The following is a 22,187-nucleotide window of genomic DNA, read 5'->3' as shown; positions in this document are numbered from 1 at the left end:
ACCCGAGACACTTGGTCATTTGCATTTAGAGTGCATACTGAAGATAAAAACTGCAGTTTCAGAATTAAGTCACTTGGGACTAATGGAAGCAGATGAAGTTCTGCTGGTGGATTAGATTTGCGAGGCAAAAAAAAAAAGAAAAAAAGGAAGAGTTAAAAAGAAGTTTCAAGATTTGGTATTGGTAAAAACATCTCATCATAACTTCAAGCCGATATAGTTGGTTTGGATGTGTGGGCTTGTGTCAGGCCGCAGGGACGAAAATAAGCCAGCTCCAATCAATAGTAGAGTCGACTCATCATTAGTTTGTCATTTTTGCTCTCTTGCTGATGTGAATACCAATTTCCAAACTGTGTGCGTTTAGGTAATCATTTACCGTGGCACCGTATCAACAGTTTCACAAGTTCGGTTCAGGAAAGACTTCGGTACAGTCAATTTAATGTTCTGCCAAAGTGTCTCATCAGCTGTGCTCGGGACACGGAAACTCACAAATCCTAAAACAGAATGTTTTGCTTCTCTGCAGTCATGATTACCATAAATATCACGTGAAGGTGCTGCGGTGATATAGTGAGCCATTAGAGATATGACAAATGCATTCATTAGCTTCCTTACAGCACGGGTGGGAGTGTGTGTGTGTGTGTGTGTGTGTGTGTGTGTGTGTGTGTGTGTGTGAGTGGGGGGGGAGGGGTGAATACCTTTCGTTGCTGCCTCTGAAGGCAGTGGTCTCGACCTCGAAGGTTAATAGAGGAAAAGATGTTGGGAAAAACTGATCGACTCGGCTCAACCTTAAAGTGCTTTTCTTGGCCTACTGATTATGATTACGAAGAATGTCTGAAAGGTAAGGGAGCTTTATTTCACCCGCAGGTCGGAACAAATAAGGAAAGAACAGCTGTGAAGACTTTCCTGATTGAAGTCTCACTTTTGTGTGCAGTTTTTCACTGTTTGCGAATAATTTAAAAGTCTGATTCGTGTAAAAAGAAATTACAGATGAATAACTCCTCTCTGCTGTTTGCCTACGAAGTTGTCTTGGTTGTTTAAAGATGCCCTATGATTTTAATGCATTAATTGAAGTCAGTGAGGATGATTCAGTCAGGTCTCATGGTAAGTACCATTGCTCAGGAAGTCAGAAAAATTGACTATTTAAAAAAAAGAAGAAAATGGGTCGGACATTGGAGGGGCTGCAGTTACCTCAAACATCGGAGAGTTAAGAGTTGGTAGCATCCAGTTTTGCACTCTTGTTTTGCCGAAAAGTCTGAACTTAACAATAAAATTGGAACTAGACAATTTTCTAATAGATAAGACACTTAAGACGGTGACATAAGTTGACCACAGTGTACGACTCAATGACCCATGATCAACTGCCAGTCAAACATCAAGCACCTGTTGAAGTACTTTTCATTCGCCAATATGGATGCCTCATTCACTAGACCACAAGACAGTAATTAGGTCAGTCTTGCAGATTATGTTGTCACTTCTCCCTATCTGAAATGACCTAATTGTGTAAGCTCTATTCGACACGTGCAAAATAGATTATCTGAACCACGGAGGCCACTGTGGAAACTGAACTATGAATAGCTCTCTTTCAAAAGGTCAGTTAGGCCTCATTTACAGAACATAATTAAAACTTTTGCCAGGGGAATGCATGTGAATCTCTCATGAATATCTAATTGATTTCATTTTAGATCATTACAGATCGAGAGAGTCCGTTTTTGCGAACATTTACAGCAGGTGCTAGTTTCACATACACATCCGCTGAATGGCCTATGTTGACAACGGTTTTTGAGGCTACTGCAGTTGAAGAAGCAGTGTTTATGATTTAGTGGCACCTAGTGGTGAGGTTGAAGATTGCAGATAAGCACATAAGAGAAGCTGGGGTGGCTTCTAAATTAACCCGAGGTCTACGCTGATTAGGTCACAATGACTGTAGAGGTAATACCAGGCTGAACGGGACCTGCTCATGTTGATATAAAGGGTTTATTCTAAAGTAAGGAACACGCAACGATTCTTAGTTTCGGGTGCTAGATACACAAATAAAAACATCATTATGAACATTATACTCCATGTCTGCCAAAAGAGCCCCTTAAATCCTACACGCTGGTCCTTCAAACAAAATCTAGCTGATAGTTACTCAATGACATCTTTTAGAAATAGCTGATCTACACAACCAGTCAGCTTCAGTCTGTCCTGCAGCAGAGCAGGCTGACAGCAAATCTGTTCCACCTAACTTGCTGCAGTAGCTGAGTGTAATGAAGGTGATGCCATTAGCCCCTTAATGTCAAAGACAATAAGGTTAACTGTCTGCAGTCATACTCATCATACCGTCAATTCATCATCTACTGCAGTCACTGATTCATCTAATAAGGGCTGCATATATTGATATCATATCAATATCTTGATATTAGATTTACTGGTATAAGTTTTCTTTTCCTGGGTTTAAAGGCTGCATTGCAGTAAAGTGATGTCATTTTCTGGACTTACCAGACTGTTGCAGCTGTTCATTTTATTCGTTCATTTTATCCACATCGCTGATGATTATTTATGAAAAAAAAATTGAATTGTGTAAACATTTTGTGAAAGCACCAATCATCTCACCAATATTGTCAAAAATATTGATATTGAAGTATTTGGTCAAAACTGTTGTGACATTTGATTTTGTCACTGGCAAACACTGGCAGAAAAATAAGCCTAAAGTTGACTGATATAAAAATATGTATTTGTATAAAAGAAATGGCACCAGTCTACATCTATTGTTTTTATGCAGTTTTAAAAAGAAAGCAATTTGGTTGTTTGATAGGACCACGGTATGTGTCTGTTTTCAATTATTTCACAGTGTGCTCTGTCACTATTTCAACTAACTTATATAACTTAGTCAGTTTTTGAATTTTGAAGACAATTGACTTACAAATGAACTGAAAATAACGTGATTCTATAGTATACAGTGTGTGTGTGTGTGTGTGTGTGTGTGTGTGTGTGTGTGTGTGTGTGCAAGCGCATCCCAGACAGTGATTGTAAGTGATTTAATAAAAGTTCCATATTTCTTTTATCATGTCCATTCTCTCAACCCCGGGAGCTCTTTCCTTGAAAGAATAGATCCAATCTGTTTTTACAATACACACACCGAGGCCATGGCAGTCATTGGCACAGATCAATCTCTGAGGCTTGAGCCGTAGAAAGTTAATCTGGAAGAGGGGCCTGTTCGTATATGCCCCGACATGCTCGGCTGTCAGTCAAAGCTCTTCGAGCACCTGTCCTGACAGCTGTGGAAGTGAATGTCCCGGATAGCCCTCCCAGGACCCATCAACTGCCATCTCTTTATCATTCGTCAACCCCATTTAAAATTCCTCAAAAAAAACTGAGAGTGGGCTGAATATGTGACCGTTCATCCGTCGTACATTTTACATGTATATTTTAATTGTCGCATAGACTAAATCCTGAGCAATTAACAGAATTAACTACTACTATTAATAAGAATATTTTGCCAACGTAAACAACTTTTTCTTCATTATATAATATTTTAAAGAAGTGCCATTTTGGGAGTGATATCATGTTCAGTACTGTTGTCAGATGCAATACATTTAAAGCACATACACACCCTTTAAATAGACACCTCAAGATAATTACACAAGCCTCGAGCATCAGCAGGTGATTGACTAGATGACAACTGTGCAATATATATCAGAATGATCACTTGTACAGTGTCAGAGTGTCTGAAAAATAAAAGACTGTGGTGCTGTCATATTCAACTCGACAACAACTGGGAAGAAAAATAACCGCAGTAAGAAGTGACTTTGTGTTTTAATGGCATTGTCATGTGTGGGCAGAACATCACATTGTAAATCTTTTGCCAAACGGAAGCTAATAAAAAGGATGGATCTCTGTAAACTGAGTCAATATGGAGTCAACAAGTCTGGGTCGTGACAGGTTTATTGAGCCCATTCATTGAGAGACGAACCCTTAGCTGCTGTGCACACAGATAAGGGACGATTGCAAAGGAGTGCAGCCAAATACACAAATTCAAACCTGAGAATAAATGACATTCAAATCGAGAACAACTGGTATGAAGCAGCAGTGTGTTTCCATCTATCTAACGACAATCTCAGTTGCCACCAAATCCTGGTGCTCCTGTTTCCCCTACTTTATTTCCCATCATGAAACATTTCAAACTCGCAGATTAGAATTCCTGCCTCTGTGTTCAGTTCCTCAGTTTGGTGGATGGAGACTGTAGTTTATTTTAACTTTGATCATCTGTGACAGCTTGAGGGAATGTGACATTCAGGCTGCACACCAGTATGTTGTTTTGTCAATAGATGCTGTCGGAGGAATTGTAGGGAAGAAGAAAAGACGCGCTGACACTTTACACAGCAATGTAGGTGATGTTTCTTTCTTCATGTTTATTCGTTTTTTGTTTTTTTTAAAGTGCATATCTTTAACTTTAAAGACCAAAGGCAAGTGAATTGATTACCATTATGGTGACTCATGCATTAAAAGTTATTTGTCTTACTTACACTAACTGTTATAATTGAATTGATGAATAAAAAATAAAGTGAAATCCACATTCTCCAATCCACCACTTCTAGTGTCTAGGCTCCAGGGACCTATGTGTATCATCCATTTCGGACATCACTGTACGAAGCTGCCTCTTATTGTTGGGGTTTAACCGCCAAAATTTCATCAAGTCAAACTGTCATTACTTGAATAAATTGTTTTCCACTCCAAATGATCTCTTCCTGTTGACATGTCTGCCTGTGACATGCCAAAATACATCATAACAACTCGAGAGTCATACCGGTGAAGTGCATTGCAGTGAAAACTTTGGAGCACTTAGTCCTTTCCTGTATATCCCTATTGATGCGCCCATTACCAGTTTGTTTATCTGGCTTATAGATCCGTTGAGGATGCTATAAATCCGTCTCTTCACTTCATTTTGCAACACCTGCAATCAACCGTCACCCACGCACACATCCTGTTTACAGACTTCAATTCAGCTTTCAACGCCATTTATCCTCTCACATTCTTCACCAGGCTTCAAGTCTTAGACGTGAACCCAGCTTTGCGTTAGTGGATAATGGAAACAGAATTCAATATTTCAAGGTTAAAACAACAAAAAAAAAATCAGTTCTCACCGTAGCTCACTCTAAATGTTCAAGTACGTGGACAACAGCTCTATCACAGCACACGAGACCGCCAAGATGTGAGTTGTTCTGGTGCAGCAACAACCACCTCAAATTCAGTACCTCAAAAACAATGGAAAAAGCCATTGACCTCAAGCAGAGGACGGACATCAGAGGCTCGGTTTATATCTTTGACCAACCCATAACCCTGACAGACTCCCTCTTATTCCCCGGCACCAACACCAGTAACACTGACATGGACCACATCATTAAAAAGGGCCCACCAAAGACTGCAGCTCATCAGGCAACTCAAAAAGTGTCATGTCAAAAAAAAAAAAAAAAAAAAGATCTGTTAATCCACTTCTATAAAGCCATCACAGGGAGCATCCTCACATCATCTCTTTTTGATGATGTTTCTAGGTAACTCCCGTGAACCTTGGGAAATGAAGGCTATTGTGTCCCTTTTCACTCCCAAACCTTCCACCCTCCCACACACATGGCCGTGTCGGTTGCGGGGTACAAAATACACCGTCAAACTTCAGGAAGTCCTCGCCTGAACGTTTGAATCATCTGTCAGTTGACATGGCCCAGCAGCAGGTAGGCGTGACTATATGTCTACAGAAATTTGAGGATCTTCAATAAAAGCTTTTTTTTTACGGAGCACAAAAATTTGTGTTCATAATTGCTCATATACCAATATGACTGCGTTTATTTGAAACTGTCAAAAATTCACAATCAAGAGGGGACTACAAGAGGCAACTATCACCCTCCCTACACACCAACCTAAATTGAAGAAAAATAAAAAATTAACTCGAGTTCTCGAGTAAGAACTTAATTAAAATGAATACTACCACTTAAACTGACAACAAAAAAACAACAACAACATACAATCACATGACAAATTAATGTGCACTGTCAAATCTTAGATCTCTGGAGTCTAAATCTCTAGTAAATGATTAACTGATTATTTAATTGATTTGGTTTGTATTACAGAAACTAGCCTCTGATACCCAAACTGAAAAATACAAAGACATTTGTTTTTGTTTTTACCTGCCCCTTTTTATCTGAATTCGTGGAATTAAAAAAAAAAAAATCGGACTTCTTACAGAAAAAATGATTATACTGGGTGTTGATGGTGACACTGACAGCTGAAGCACTGCCTTTAACTCATCATTAGACTCAATTAGCTTTTTCTCAGATTTTAAATAAACCTGCTCACTGTTTAATTACACCCTCGATCCTGTTCTGACCTATGACACTGGATCTTGGATATTTTGATAATGTCATCTCACGGTACCTTATTTTAACAGAAAAGCGAAAACAAAGACACAGGATGGATGGTTAATTTGTTCCCTTTAGGTTTAAGGGTTGCATAAACTCAGTAGATATTTCAGTTGAGTGACATACAGTCCATCACTGCTCATTTTTTATTGTCTTTGTGACTGAATTCTTATAGATTATATTTGAGCCCTTTTGCTTTAATCTGACACATTTACAACAATTTGAATGTAATGTATAGTACATTTAGAAACTTGCCATCTGTACCAGGCATTTAAATATTAAACTTTATTTTAGTGTTTTTAATTTCTTTGTTTTGGAGTATCTGGTAGAGGAAAATATTTATGCTTCTCTAAATTATCACACTGAGGACCAATAAATTGACGTAAATGTTTGGATTTCGTAAAATTTTACAACCAAAAACAACATTGCAGTGAAGTAGTGATTCGTTTGCAAAGTGAAAACAACTACGTACATTTTCAGAGCAAACAAAACACAATTTACAATTTTAGTCATATGGGAACAAACCCAGTTATGGCGTGTGACATACAAAGGTAGGCCTCTGATGGAGGCTAAATCTTGTCTTGTTATTACCCTGCTTTAAAAGTAAAATGTAAGTGTTTCCTGCGACCAGATAGCTGTTAACTCTAATGACTTCAATCATCACAGTTGACTTGTTTTAGAGACATTGGTCTGCAGCTCTGTGTTGAACTCAAACTGTTTTCCAATGCCCTCAAACGTGCCTCGATTGCATATAAGAAAACACCTGACACGATCGAAACTGAATTGACGTTTTCAAAAAGCAGCTCCTTCCCTCACTTAGCTGGGAAATTGGGACAGAAGCTGAAAAACAGCTTTTTAAAAATACAGCCTCTCAGGAATGTCATTTCTTTCAGTGTGTCTTTTCTCCCGATTTTTTTTTTGTAAACAAAATCCTGTCCAGCTTAAAGTGGAAGGATCTGCTTCCCTACTTTTTTTTTTTTTTTTTTTTTTTTTTTTTTATATATCTCTTGTGTTGCCTGTAAATTCAGCACTGGATATCTGAATCCCATTTGAATCCACAATGATGAGGTGACACAGCGTGATCTCCCACTCTTCAAGGATTATCCCACAGCTGTCAAGATGATTTGTAGCATCATATGCTATCGTTTCAATGATCAGACAAATACTTAAGCTACTTAAGCTTCCCACGGTGCGCAACATGTGATTTAATGCAGATCCTTTTGTGTGAGCGAAGCTGGACCGACAGCTAAAGTCAACAGCACTTTCAGTCAGCAGATGTTAGTAAATAAGGGCTCCCACTGGAGTCTCATAAAATGGCATCAAATGGACCACAGTAATTACACTTCTCATGTGGGTGATGTTAATGGCTCTCAAGAAAAAAATTAAAAAAAAAGTTGCACGTCTGTTTCTTTTCTACAGACTGCTTTGTTCTAAATTGGTCCGAGTTCATTCCTTAAGGCTGTTTGTTAATATCAATAAATTACAGGAAATACATTTCAACTCAAACTGTTACCTAGCAACACAAATGACAATGAGCACGAGGAGGATAATCCGTACACCCTGTTACTGCACAGGTTTTTTTTTTGTTGTGTTATTTGTTTGCTTTGAACTTGACATATCAAATCACTAACATCCAATGTAAATGTTCAATTTCATTTATTATATTTGAGGTGACCAGTAGTAACTAATAGGAAAATGAATTGTTAGTGTGCTTAAAGCACACTAACAATAGGAAGAAACGGATCCGGGCCAGTGGCAAAATTGGTGGGTTGAGTTCTTGCCTGAAGGAGCCTTTCGTAGGTGAGAGGACATGTTAGACGTACAGTATCGGATTTAACAGAACCCTGACGTCTACTCTCATTCTGTACAAGATTGTGTTATTAGTTATAATAATCCAATGCTTCACGATGCTGTAAGAAGCATGCAAGCTGATACGCGGGGAGTTGCTTGACATTGGTGCACTCGAGGGATCAATACCTCAGGAGATCCATACTGTGTTTCCTAAGGCAAGGACTTGGAGTGGCTGCTTCTCTGACCTTTCAGATGGTTCCTGTCTGGCTGACCTGCATTGATCTGACCTGGAGGGGAGTTTCGGGACCGAGACTGTTAGAGATTGAGCTGTGGGTGGTCCGTGTTCTCACCCAGGATATTACTGTACTGGTGTGTGTGCAGGCATACTTTACAGTGTGTGTGTGTGTGTGTGTGTGTGTGTGTGTGTGTGTGTGTGTGTGTGTGTGTGTAATGTGAAGTGCAGGGAGGCTAGCTTTGCAGCTAGATGGCAAAAAAAAAAAGTCCTCAAGGTTATCACACACACACACACACACACACACACACACTGCAGAAAGGCTCCCTCATGAGTCTGCATTCAAAAGGTATGAATTTTAACAATTGAGTCGTCTCAAATGAGCTGTAAAATAGTGTGATCAATGGGCCACAGTGTAGTGGGAAGATTTCAATTGTTTACAACTCACTTGTTAACATTAATTAGTATCATATGAACCTCATCACTTGCCTCAAAACAAGACAAGACTCCAATTATTATGACCCTGAAAACTCAAAACTCCGTTACATTTCTTGGAAACGGCCGAATGTTTTACGGTGTAAAAAGACCTGCCTCCCTCATAAAGATTAGCAAAGAATTTTGTATGCATCTTGATTAACTTCTATTCCTGGATTTCACTGTATCTACGAAATGCCATTTGAGATTACTGATGTTTGCCACTGAATTCCTATCCGGTTCTCATTTTACTAATCTCCTCATCTGGCTTAATAATGTTTATTTTAGAACAAGTGAATTCTGATTTACGCACAAGATAAAGTCACTTGTCTCAGCAGTACATCAGCTTGTTTGGTTTGGTGTTAATTTAAATCTCTGGGACCTTGGGAAGAGTCCTTTCCTCTTGTCGACATGTTGAGTTTTACTTACACGTGTTTCAGTTTTCCAACCGAGTTAAGAGATTGGTCTGTCATTAACTGGCAGCCAATATAAAGTTGTAACAATTCTGAGCCCTGGTGCCTAATGATACTGTTAAAGTATTTATCATGTTTCATATGGGTTTGCACCCATGCACTTCTTTTTTCATCTCAGTTCTGTGAGAAAATATAGTTTTCCTTTTTCATTATTCCATTATCATAGTTTCACTTAATCTCCATGTCATTCAGATTTCTATACCATATAATAATGAGAATTATTATTGTAAGTTACATGTAAAATAAAATACAGAACCAAAAGAATAGAATCGAGTTAAAGAATACCAGATCACTGTTGAAAGTCACCACTTAAATGATAAATTTATGACCCCTGGTTCTTTGTCACTTTTCTGTATTCTGACATCAGAAATAGGGCACAATTTCTGGGGACGGCCATGTTGCCTGTTTGTGAACGCTCCAGACTCGGAAGTGAGACCTCCCTCAATGTGAACGCTCCTGAATTCCTCGCTGCCCGAATGCACATTAAGTCCCCCAGAAGTCAAGAAGGGGATGATGGAAGTAACAATAACAAGTAACCCAGAAATCATCGAATTATCTCAAAAATATAATACTCAACAAAACCACAAAACCACAAAACCACAAAAAAAAAAAAAGTTTCTATAAACAACAACAATGAAAAAAACAGTAAAATATTACCTGGAAGCTGCCAAATGGCCCACGAGCATGGATGCATCTCTGCTCCCAATCTTCAACCCTGATGCGCAAAGTGGAAACAGGTGCATTGGATCAAATGCTACAGGAGGGCGGTACCTGGAGAAGCACAGGAGAGCAGAAAAAAAACACAGAAGGGACAAACACATGGCACTACAGCCGTAACACACACAAACCAAATGTATGCAAAGAACACAAACCCACAGAAAAATGCCTTAATGAAAACAATACTTTTTATTTTTGTTATGTGTAACTTTTTATTTACACAAACCAATGCTTATTAAAGTTATGTAGCCTACTGCTGTTTGTATAAATGGATCTTTACCATTGCCACTGCTAGAGAGGAGGAGAATGGGATGTTGTGCAAATACAAAATACACAGCTATACAGTTACAGTAAAAATGCTATTAGGATAGCCAACATTCATGCACGAGAGCTGTTATCCTTGGGCTTACAGAACGTACTGCACTGAATAAGGCATACAAACTGTTGCTGAAGTTACAAAAAAAGCTAATATCTCAGTACTAAGTTAAAGGCAACCAGATTTTGGCGTTTGCTAAGTACTTTGACTTAGTACATCAAGATATCTTATGACCTGGATGACTGAGAATCTTCATAGACAAAAGAAAAGCCAAGTACATTAACTATACAGGTGCATTATGGTTCATCACATTTCTCATTGTCTTGTACAAGGTCAAGTGCAAAACATTTGAAAGGAAAAGTACAGGAAAGACCAATTGAAAGCTAAATGGAGGCAGTGAAAAGCAGGAATAAATTAGCAGATCATGATGAATAAGTGGCAAGAAAAGAATGGAAGCAAAATGAGCAATTAATGAACACAGTCAAAAAAATGAATAAATTAAGGGGGCTGAATAAATGCGGTGCTGAATGAGAAAACCATTATGAATATGAAGACTGCTTTTTGGAAAAGCTTTCACTTTGGAGAGAGGAAGAAGCTTTGGAAATTACTTGAGTTTCATTGTTAGGTGTCTAAAAGTTGGCGTGTGAAAGTGCTATTATTTAGTCCAAAAGTGTGTTTGCAGTACATTTCATAATGTACTGAATTAGTTATCCTCTTGTGCTGCCATTTATTTTATATACAAAGTGTTATGCTTTTACTTTGGACAATATCTGAATCAATTAACTCCTCGTGGAAAAAGGTAAATAGCTTGTGGTCAAATAAATAAATAAATAAATGTAATGTTGGCTTAATGAAGTGTGCCAAACTACTGAAGGAAATTGAATAAATTAACAGATAAATAAAATAAATTAGAACATTCAGGCACAACCTTTCCTTTTTCTACGTTTTCCTTATTTCATTATGTTCCTCCCTTTAAGAGTCGTCTTCTGTTTTAATGACGTGGAAAAGTGTGACATTAAACAGGACCTGGTGGCCGTTGTTCCAGCCGTAGAGGGCGCGGTCCCTGGCGTTGTAGTCCAACATAGACATGTGGAAGTACTGGTTATGAAAGGGAATGTCTGTATACTCGTATGTGGAGGTTTTAGTGGAATAGGCATAGTACACCTTGGCACCGGTCAGGTGAGAGTTAGTGATGTAGAGAGTCCCGCAGATCATAAAAGTCTCGCCGGCGTTCCTCTTAGAGTATTCTGTGTTCCACGTGCTGATGATCTGGAGCGTGTCCGGGTTCAGCTGGCTGATGACGATGTTCCCAGCGTTCTGGTTGGTTGCATATACGGCCCACAGGCCCAGCTCGTCTGCCATCAGGTCGATGTCTGAGAAGCCTCCCCAGGTGTACGGGTACACATTGTGGAAGCCTGCCGACTCCAAAGCCCTCTGCGTGACCACGCGGCCTGTCTCGAAGCTGTACCTCACGATGATGTTACTCTGCATCTTGTTGTAGTACAGGGAGCCGTTGTACACCACGTGGTTAGTTCCAGCCCATTTGAAAGGCAGGTTATAGGTTCTAGATTCGACTCCTGCCACAAAATCAGCAATGGTTTTAAACTCTTTCACTATCTTGTTGTTGGTGTAGCTGTCCATGTACCAAACCTGGGGACAAATAAATACAGCATTCCTGTAATGGTCACTTACAAGAAAGACTATCTCACATAGACATGGCTTCTGCTTGAGATATGTACACAAGCCTGGGACAGGTGCTGACAGGTGCTGACAGATGGACAAACCTAACACATAATTCCTTTGACTTTGGCTGTCACTGGTGTGGTGTCAAATAAATTTGACCTATATTGACATTATGTCCATAAAAAAGTATTGGAAACAAAGTTGCTACTCAAATAAAGAGATCACAGAACACAGAAGCTCCATAAAAAAAAGAGATATAACGCAGCCGGTGGCCTAACACTTCTTTGAGGTCAAATGGTCAATGATGCACTTCTCTTTTATTGGTTTGTTAAGGTCACGCTGGGATTGATGCAGGGTGACTGTAACCACCCTCGGAAACAGAGACTTTTTTGGATTCATAAAATAAGAATACAGCATCCTAGCAGGAGGATTGGGACTTTTAGTGTTCTGAGAGATTTCAATTTATTTTTTATAAAATTTTATTTTTATGCCCCTGTGGCCAAAGGCATTACATTTTTGGATTATCCATCTGTCCTTTTGTCCATTCAAGGCTTTTGAATGCAATATTTCATGAATACTTTGAGGTAATTTCTTCAAACTTGGCACAAGCCTTCAGCCTGGCTCCACTAGACTATTGCGCATAGATTCAGTTTTCTTCGCTGTAACCGGAACAAAACACTGAATGTTCAGCGCTGTGCAGAATAAACGCTCAGCGCCTCGTCACGCTGCTGGCATTCATTTAAAATCGTTTTTAAAATATGCTGTGCTCAGGAAAAAATGCTTTGGTGGACAAGTTGCAGTGGTGGTAGAGTGTCGGCCGGTTTCAATGCTTGCTGATTGGTGAAAATGAACCCAATGTCTATGTCCAGCAGGATTGAAGAACTGTGAACGACTCCCTATGGAGCGTGGCCCGATTCATATATTCATGCAGTAAATGTGGGTCTGTGTAAACCAGGTTAACAAATGTTCACTTTGACTCAAAGGTGAACTGAGTAGATTTTAGATCCATCCATCCATCCATCCATCCATCCATCCATCCATCCATCCATCCATCCATCCATCCATCCATCCATCCATCCATCCATCCATCCATCCATCCATCCATCCATCCATCCATCCATCCATCCATCCATCGGAATATCCATGAATCCATAAATCCATGGATCCATTAGTCCGGCAATACATCCATCCATTCAACAATAAATCCATCCGTCCGTCCGTCCGTCCGTCCGTCCATCCGTCCAAACATCCATCCATCCAGACAACTGGTTAGAGCACAAATGCATGAAGACTTTTCAAAACATAAAAAATATTGATCTCAAAATAGAAAACTTTAAAAGCAAGAGAGAAATTAAGTTCAAAAGCCTTTAATTCGACTAAAATAAGTTTTTTCCTTTTATGTGACTAATTTTGTCAATTTGAAGAGCCACCTGACCCTGGATTTACCTTGTGTAAAGACCTCTGACGTCTTTTTGTGTTCACAAAACTGGCTTTGGAAATGCTTTATGGAGATAGGAATGCATCAGCAAGCCTCAAGGATACACACATTGCTTCTTTGCCAATAAACATTGAATGCAGTTCTTGAAGTGGAAAAAAAACAAGTGCCAGTACCCCCCTTATTCACATGTTGGCGTGCGTGTCGCCCGGTATCAGCAAAGTGAATAACTACAAGGAGATGTTGCAGATCTTCACAACATCAAATTATTTAATTAAAGGGGCAATAATTTCAAATATTAGAGTAACAAGAATATTTCACAATCTAGTATATGGCTGGACTGTGTATGAAACGCTGAAGGGCTTTTAATTTGAAACAAGGGCTTTTAATCTGAAATGAATACAGGAAGTTGTGTAAATTTGGTGGACCAAATGTGATTGTTTTTTCATATGAAAACTGGAGTGTTCATAAGAAACAGCAGGCAATTAGGTTGTTATATGTCACTAAATATTTGATGGTGTCATAATAATTTTTGGGAGGACAGACAACATTGTTATTCATAATGAATACGATGTTCACCTACTTATTGTATATTCTGGGGTTAAACTGAAATGTAAGCCTCAGTTGTTTTAGTTACATCTTCGAGCTCTTCGCTGATGCTAACATTAGCTTGCTGCTCCTGACTCTCATTTATAATGAGATAGGCTCTCAGTTTGAAACTAGCATGAGCCATAAAGAGTGCCAGCACCTTGTCAGAAGTGCTGATATGCCAGAAAAAAAAAAATCACGGCATCCCAAAGAGTACAATGTTAAAGTGGCTGTTCTGCAGACCGGTGAGTACTGTCCCATTTTGAGCACTGATTGAATGTTAACATGAAAACTCCACAAGATAATCCTCTCCTCATCTCAATGACTCTATTCTTGGATCGTATCGGCGGTAAGTTTAACTTTTCAATTAAGAGTTTGACATTTATTTTGAAATTCCTGTGTTGAAATGGTAGCATCCTTTAACGGCTAACCATAATTACATAAATACACAACCATTCACAAGTACGGTGCTCATTGCATAGTTGACAAAATCAGCTAATTTTGTGCTGAATGTATTGCATGTGTTGTATGTGTGGCAACTGAAAAACAAATTGCAAACTTTTCCAGTCAGTCACATTCAGTTAAAAGAATCCAACCAAACTGCCTCATGTCAATCAAAATGCTCAACAAGTGGAATCAAATTTTGTGTTTGAACTCAGCAGTCGAGTGTGCAAAAAGGTTTTAGCGATTATGCTGCAGTTGTAATTCAACAACATCTCTTCCCTCCGAACAACAGGAGGGAAGCAGTTGTGTGTAAATCATTAAACCGCTCCGTGTTGCAGCCAAGACCTTTTAAACATAAAGAGATGCACATGAACTCACCCTGTTGTTTTTGGGAGACGCCAGCGGGTCGGTCATCCAGGCTCCAAATCTGGTTCCTGATGTTTTCACTGTCAGCGGCCCGGTGATCTTCATTAGCTTGCCACATGCTGCAAACACATTGCACAGCTCTGGTCACATATGTTATGATGTAATGACTGGAATACATCTGAAAGCACTGGGTGGCTCATTTATCCCGCATGGTTTAATATTTGAAGTACTTGAGAGGCACTTAATTCATCTTGCCAGACACTTTAATTGTGCCAAATGACAGTAAGCTATCACTCGCATGCAAGCTTGCTAGTTCCCTTTTAAGTATTGAAGTGCTATTTTACCTAATCAATCAAAGCTCATGCACAATGAATGCTTAAGCAATAATCTCGAGCGCCGATGGATTTCCAGCAGCATCCGATCAGTATTCACGTGTTACTTATTTATGTTTACACTCTTGACAGGCACCGTCTTTTTTTTTTTTTTGGAAATTGCAAATTGGAGCTTTACTAATGCAATTGTTTATCACAGGCAAAGCTGTTCTTGAGGCAGAATGGGTCTTATTAGCAGAGTTAAACCTCAATGGGTGGAGCGATTCAAACACAGCTTTTAGGGCCAAACTCCATGCGGCGAAGGAGCAACAAGAAGGAATCAAACTCAAGAAATAAACTTCTACTCTTAATTGATCAATCATCACTTTCAATAACCCTGAATCACACTTTATTGTGACCACGTTTGACCTTTAGCTTGGAAAAATGTATCTGTAAATGGGGCCCGTTTCAAGCCAGTAACAGAGTTTTAGCGGCCTGCTCTGTTCCCTGCTCTGCAGCTAAAATGCCAGTCTGCCAGTACGTGTAAGAAAAGTGCCTCTGATCCCTTTGCCATTAAATAATCTGAGATTATCGCGTCTGGATCAGCTTTTTATTCCTTCTTTTTTTGCAATGAACTTACTGAGTTTGCTCATACAGTTACGGAGCCTATTTTCCAGGCTTAGGACCCTCTGTTGCAGCTCCTCGTAGTCGTAGGCTCCCATCTCCTCCTGGATGCCCATCAACAAACCAGACAGGTTTCTGATCTCCTCTTTGAACTGTGAGATGAGCTTGGCGTCCGTCTTGTACTGCTCCAGGACGGGGATCAGCGGCTGCAAGGACTCCATCTTTCCCTTTAGCTCCTGAAATAGACAAAATGACAGAATAAATCTCTCAGTTTGGCAATATGTAAGTACTGCAATACCTGCATCTTATTATAGACGTGTCTTGATGCTTAATGAATTCAAACAATCTTTTGTCTCCTTTGCTTTTTACACGGATTCTCCCTTCACTTCTCAAGAACTGATTTTGATAAAAAAAAAAAAAAAAAGCATTGTAAGGCGAGTGAAAATGGCATCCTTTAGTCACATTGATGGAAACAGAAAACAATATTTGCAGGAAAGGTTCTCTGTATTAAAAGTTCATCACATTAAGAGCAGCAACAAGGGGAGAATTAGAAAGAAGCTTTCGAACAAACAAACAAAAATTCACTAATGGATGATATTAGGCAAAATTGTTTTTGTAAATATAGTATTATTATACAATTACATTGTCAAATTTGATTAATTCTTTCCCCTTGATGAAAATGCTATACATTCAATGTCCTTCACAATACATTTTTTTTTGTGTGGTTTTAATCCAAAATTAAAAATCTTTGAATTTGAATTTATAATCTATGTATTTTGTTTCAGGAGGATTCAGAAGAGGAGTCAGTATCTGAATTAGAATATCTCAGATATCTCAAATCCTAAAGAAGCATGATAGTGAAAGGAAGAAGTAGTGGTAAACATGAACAGAACGAGTGAGACACAAGACTGATGGAAAAAAAAACCTGGAACGTTTGGGAAAATGCTAAAGAGTTTAGACTACGAGACAACTCCGGTATCTCGGCGATGCAAGCAGATAAGCTGGCCTGGTATCTGAAGTTAGCATCATGTTTTTTCGGGTCACAATCACAATACACACCTTTTTTATTGAATGAACTTTAGCTACCACTATTATTACATACTGAAATGTGTATGCTGTGTATGTATGTTTCAGATCTACCCGATGCAACTCTTCTCTTTGGTCACGGCTGTAAAAAGTTCAGTGTCTTTTCGTGGGTCAAACAAATGGCTCATGGGTATTCAACTTGCAGCCACCAGGATTGCTCCACATCCACACAAAGTCTGTCTATCTTTTCATGACAACCTTGTCTTTGTCTAGGCAGCGGTGGACCTGATCGGGAACGATAGTTTATCAATTCAGATGCTCCTCAGGTATCTTCAAGAGATCCTTTCCTGTGATGTTTCTCACAGAGCTGAACATCAAACAAAAACATACCTGAAAGTTTTTGTTGACGAGCGTCTTCCTGTCCGATTCGATCTGTCGGAACTTTGACCGCAGCCCTTTGATCTGACTCTCCATCCTCATGATGTACTGAAAGTCCCTCTGTGTTCGCAGGTTCAGCACCTCGATTGACTGCGACATGTTCTGCACCTTTTGAAAAGAATTAAACAGCGCAGCATTGATTTTTCCGTCCACTGCCAGATTAAAATGTCCTCCATGTTTAGCCCTTCAGTCGAACAAATAGAATAACGCTTCGAATTAATTACACAAGGACACGAAACTTTTACATCGCAGTTTTTAAACCCACAGTCAACTCAATGTGCTCTAATTCAAAATAATTTGAGTGTTTTTCACTATTAAATTATTATATCTTTTTGTTTTGGGAACATATTTCAGCGTTAATATTTGAGGCAGAAATCTCAAAGTGTGTCTCTGGTTTAACAAAAGCTTATTAGGTTTGTGGGGCATGTAAAAAAGAAGAAATATGGTCCTTTTCTGTCTTGTCTGTGGCTCTAATTATAACAAACCAACATTATTGGAGCACATCATTGGCAAAGTGGTACAAGAGTCATACATTGTGTTCTGCATACTTTTCTGGCTTTGGTAGAGGGATCCTAAAATGGCCTCACTGATGCCCCACGGCAGCTTAGTACATTAGTGTCAAAGGCCCCAGTGAGTGACAGAGAACACCCTTTGGCGTACAACTTTAAATGTAGGCTGTAGCTGTGTTTCATTATATGGCCCACTCAATTGAGGAAAGTGACTCCAGTGCTGTGCTGTGTTTGTTTGTAGATAATGCATTAAATCACTGGGGAAAAAAACCCAAAAAACAATATAAATTAGTTTTGATGTTTCTACTTCAGTTCCCGATGTTTGCTGTTGTGTAAATAAATAATCTGGTGGAATCAATTCAAAGTTTGTACTTTTATTTAATATTTTTATTTCATGGTGCTAGAAGTAAAAATAATGATAACACTGGTTCTGAAAAAGCAGATTTTCTGATGACTGTCCAATTCCAGACATAAATAACATTTACAATCAAATGCTTCAACTCTTAAACAGATCCTTGAATGGTTTGTTGCAAAAAATAAATAAATAAGGGGGCACTCCAGTTCTGTTAAGGTGAGATGAAGAGCATTCTCATCTTCACAAGCAGCCATATCATCCATGTAATATATGCAGAAGTGGAAAATAGGGTTACGGACCTGGCTGGTGCAATCTCTCTGAGGATGACGGCAACAAAAGAAGCATGAATAACGATGGAAATCGATGAATTCAGGTGTGCTGGTTGCTTACAGTAAACGTGTGCGAGCGTGTGTGTGTGTGTGTGTGTGTGTGTGTGTGTGGTCACGTAAAAACAGAAATGTGTTCGTGGCTGTGTGCATGCACACACCTTCTCCAGGAGCTGGCGGAGCTGTCTGCCTTTGGCATCTCTGGAGCACAGATTCTGTTCAGGTGCCACCACTGTGCAGATACAGCGGCCGTCCGCATCCTGAGCCGAGCTGTACACCTGCCACCCCTCCTTTGGCCTGATGGTCTGCACACAGAGACACGAGCGCAGTCGTAAACACACAGCACACACACAAAATAAACAACACCGATGATATCACTATTATGAAATTGCGGCACACAGGCTTGAATGCTTTGATTTTTTTTTTTTTTTTTTCTTCCCCTCATGGGTCATCCATTCTTCTGCCTCACGCCCCCCCCCCAGGTTTGACACCAACCGATTCCACCGACCTATAAAGAGTCCCTGCTTTGAAAGAACAAAGTGCTTCTTCTGTAAGATATTCCTCTGCTCACAGTATAAGCTCCCCGGTGAATTTCCTCTTCAACAATAAATAGTGTTTCCTGGCCTTGATGAATAACCCGGGTGCTGAAATTCCTCTGTTTCTCCTCACTAAGCCTCCCAATGCCTTAACTGCAAGTCCTGCTGGGAAACAGATAAACCTGATTTGTGGGTGCTTTACCTATTCTTTATTACATTCAATATGCTCTGCGGCGCTAGCGTATAAAACTCACAGAACATAAAGTTATACATCATAAGCAGACGCAGCATATTTTAACACGACACCATCAACTAATGTCAGTGTACCGAGCAAAAAGTAGTTTTGCTCCAAATATTGATCAAAGCATCCTGAAGTGCTGAACACGTTAATAGCTATCAGGCACACAAACAGCATCCGTATTTGAACAATACTGCTTTTTACTGTCAGCATGGGAAACTAACACAAGCCTCCAGCCAAACACTGGCAACCTTTGACTGTTGATGGCGAATTTGTCTGCACTACCAGCCTCTTTGGCAGACCACCAATTATTATTTGGATTTTGTGGTGCATTCTAAAGCTAAATCCAGGGGGAAAGTCGCACGTGAAACAGTGAAATACGTGAACTTTGGCGTCTGCCAGCCTTTGAAGCTTATGGATAGATCAAAAATAAAAGTGGAAGCGCCCTGTTTTCATAGTGCAGGCTTTCGTTACTTCTCCCCTTCATCCCTGCCTGTCAGCCCGAGCAGTTTAAAGAGCGTTTGGAATCAGCCTTGAAAGATCATGTCCCCTCTGAGCAGGCGAAAGCGTCACACCAAGGGGAAGAGCTCAGGCTTTGACTCATCGTTTTCACCTACAGAGACGCTGCTGTATCGCTGCCATAAAAAGTATTGTTGTTCGAGAAATAAATGTCACATCAAGCCATCATCTGCTTCTGCAGTTTATACTGCTTTGTCACTATTTTGCTTTTTAACACTTGCATCACGACTCCCTCCAGCGGATCTGCTTTTCGCTTTGAAATCTTATTTTGAAATCAAAAATATAACAAATATATCTCCAGTGCTTTCAATCTCCTGAGCTTTCCTTCTTCTTCCCACCATAACTCTCTTACGTTGACATTATCAGATTTCAAGAAAATTGTTTCAGGTATCATCAAAGCACTGCAGCCCTGATCTCTGTCCCTCTTGCTACTGTTTGCTTGTAAAGTTTGTGAGCTCGGAATTAAAGTGATGCCCTGGTATCTAGCTGGTCCTTATGTGATTATTCAATAAAAAACATAAAGAGAATAATATTATTACCTTTGCAGTCTTATTTATTAAACTGTACAACATGTGCCTCCTCTGAGCGCTTGTGTGCTGTGTGCATGTCATGAAAAACAAAAACCACGGCAGAAGAAAAGGTGATATTGCAGTGAAATATCTGGAGGTCATGTGTGGAGCATTGCCATAGTCTTAGTCAGACGTTATTGGAGAAGCGTTATTGGAGATACTGAATGGCATGGTGCAACATAACTGTAGCTGGAATCTGCCTTCTCTCTCTCTCTCTCTCTCTCTCTCTCTCTCTCTCTCTCTCTCTCTCTCTCTCTCTCTCGCTCTCTCTTTCCTGGTATCATAACCGAATGGGATAAAAGAAGGAGAAGAAAAAAAATAAACATCCTCAGCTCATCTTTTTCTTACTCTGCTTTGAAAGGCTCTTGAAAAGAAGCTAGTTTCACTGATCTGTTAAAATGGTCCTGTCTCTTGAGTGACGCACATCCTCTCCCCTCTTCTCACTCTCACATTTCCTCATATTAAAATGATGCTGATGCTCAGCCAAGCCAGATGCACTCTCCAATTAGGCTGTTTTTTTTTTTTTTTTTGGTGAGGAACTCTGTACAAATACTTTTTCTCTCCTTAAATGATCCAGACAGCTGGTTCCTCTTTTGTTTTGAGCATTCATAGATACTTTTTGACTGATTTGTAGGCAGTTTGGAGTATTTCGTCAGCCTGTAAACATTTCCTGTTTTTTTTTTTTCCTTTCTGAATAAATGGGCAACATTAATTCTGCACACCATTTTCAATCATGGCAAGGTGATACAATGTGAGGACACTGCTTTGCAATCAAGACACTGGCACGAGGGCTGTTCTCTGCATGGGTGGGATGAACCTAATCGACCATTGTTCTTGTCCAAATGGCTTGGTGATCTGCAAGCTGCTCCTTCTAATTCCTGATTATGCTCCTAAACTCGTTCCCATGTCGGAAGCTTACACAGACACTTCCTCGAAAACATTACATTTTCAAACCACAGAATAAGGTAGAATGAAGAAGAAGCCAGCATCAGAAAGCCATTGATATGCAGTTAAAGTCTGATTTTTACAGAATATTTGATGGTACCGAGCTGTTTAGTGTCTCTTCTTATGTCTGGGGAGGATTTAGATATATTTCACAGCAGCAATACTTTTCTTTTCTTTAAAAAAAAAAAAAAAAAAAAAAAAAAAGACAAAACTCTCCTTTAAAAGTGAGTTATATGCCTGGCAACAATCCACGATCAATATCAGTGCTATATGGTTGATGTAAGCAATAAACAAAGTGCTGTGAGTGTGCCTTCCACCACCACTACTTAAATGATTCTTTTGCCCATGATTTTGCATATTAGTGCCGGTGCTGGAGAGCGCAAGGAATACAGAAGCAAAGAATCCGCCAAAAACAGGCAATAATGAAACGAGACATTTCTGTGTTTCTGAGTATTCACCGGTCATTATGAAATTCTCCACCCGAATTAAAGACATCCCCAATCACCTGAACTTAACGTTACGCGAGAGACCGAGCTCGTGCTCAAGTTTATCCCGGTGTTTTCTGGCAGGAACGTGAGCCAGTTCGATTGGGAACTCACCGCTGAAGGGCAGTATCCGAACAGCAGCAGAAACAGCAGCGGGTTCAGGACCACGGACAGCGACCACATTCTGGTCATGCTGCTCCTCCACCTCCTCCGCAACGGGAACAAAGATTTTCACGCAAGTTTTTGTCCGTGGGCTCGCGCCACCACGTCCACTACGCGCTGGTACAAACCGTGGCGTCCTCGGGAGGAGGGGGGCACATCCATCCACTCGTCCCCGTTACGCATGCCATAAGGGCAGCGGGGAGAAACCTGGAAGGAGGGGAAGGCGGGGGGAGGGG

General features: G+C 39.9%; 1 protein-coding gene across 1 annotated transcript; it reads right to left on the bottom strand.

Moving 5' to 3' along the window:
• Nucleotides 1-10,242: 10,242 nt before the first annotated feature.
• On the bottom strand, nucleotides 10,243-22,187 carry LOC138203177 (noelin-3-like). Its single transcript, XM_069157877.1, has 6 exons — nucleotides 21,904-22,187; nucleotides 18,659-18,802; nucleotides 17,260-17,415; nucleotides 15,860-16,079; nucleotides 14,921-15,027; nucleotides 10,243-12,042 (listed from the first exon to the last, which is right to left on the bottom strand). Exons 1-6 carry the CDS (start codon nucleotides 21,979-21,981, stop codon nucleotides 11,365-11,367), a joined length of 1,383 nt encoding a protein of 460 aa, XP_069013978.1. The 5' UTR covers nucleotides 21,982-22,187; the 3' UTR covers nucleotides 10,243-11,364.

This window comes from Embiotoca jacksoni, unplaced genomic scaffold (genome assembly GCF_022577435.1).
Source record: "Embiotoca jacksoni isolate LCO1_2020_lvr unplaced genomic scaffold, fEmbJac1.0.p SCAF_22, whole genome shotgun sequence".
Classification (NCBI taxonomy): Eukaryota; Metazoa; Chordata; class Actinopteri; family Embiotocidae; genus Embiotoca; species Embiotoca jacksoni.
The sequence above is the reverse complement of the archived record's forward strand: the minus strand, read 5'-3'. Positions and strand labels throughout refer to the sequence as shown.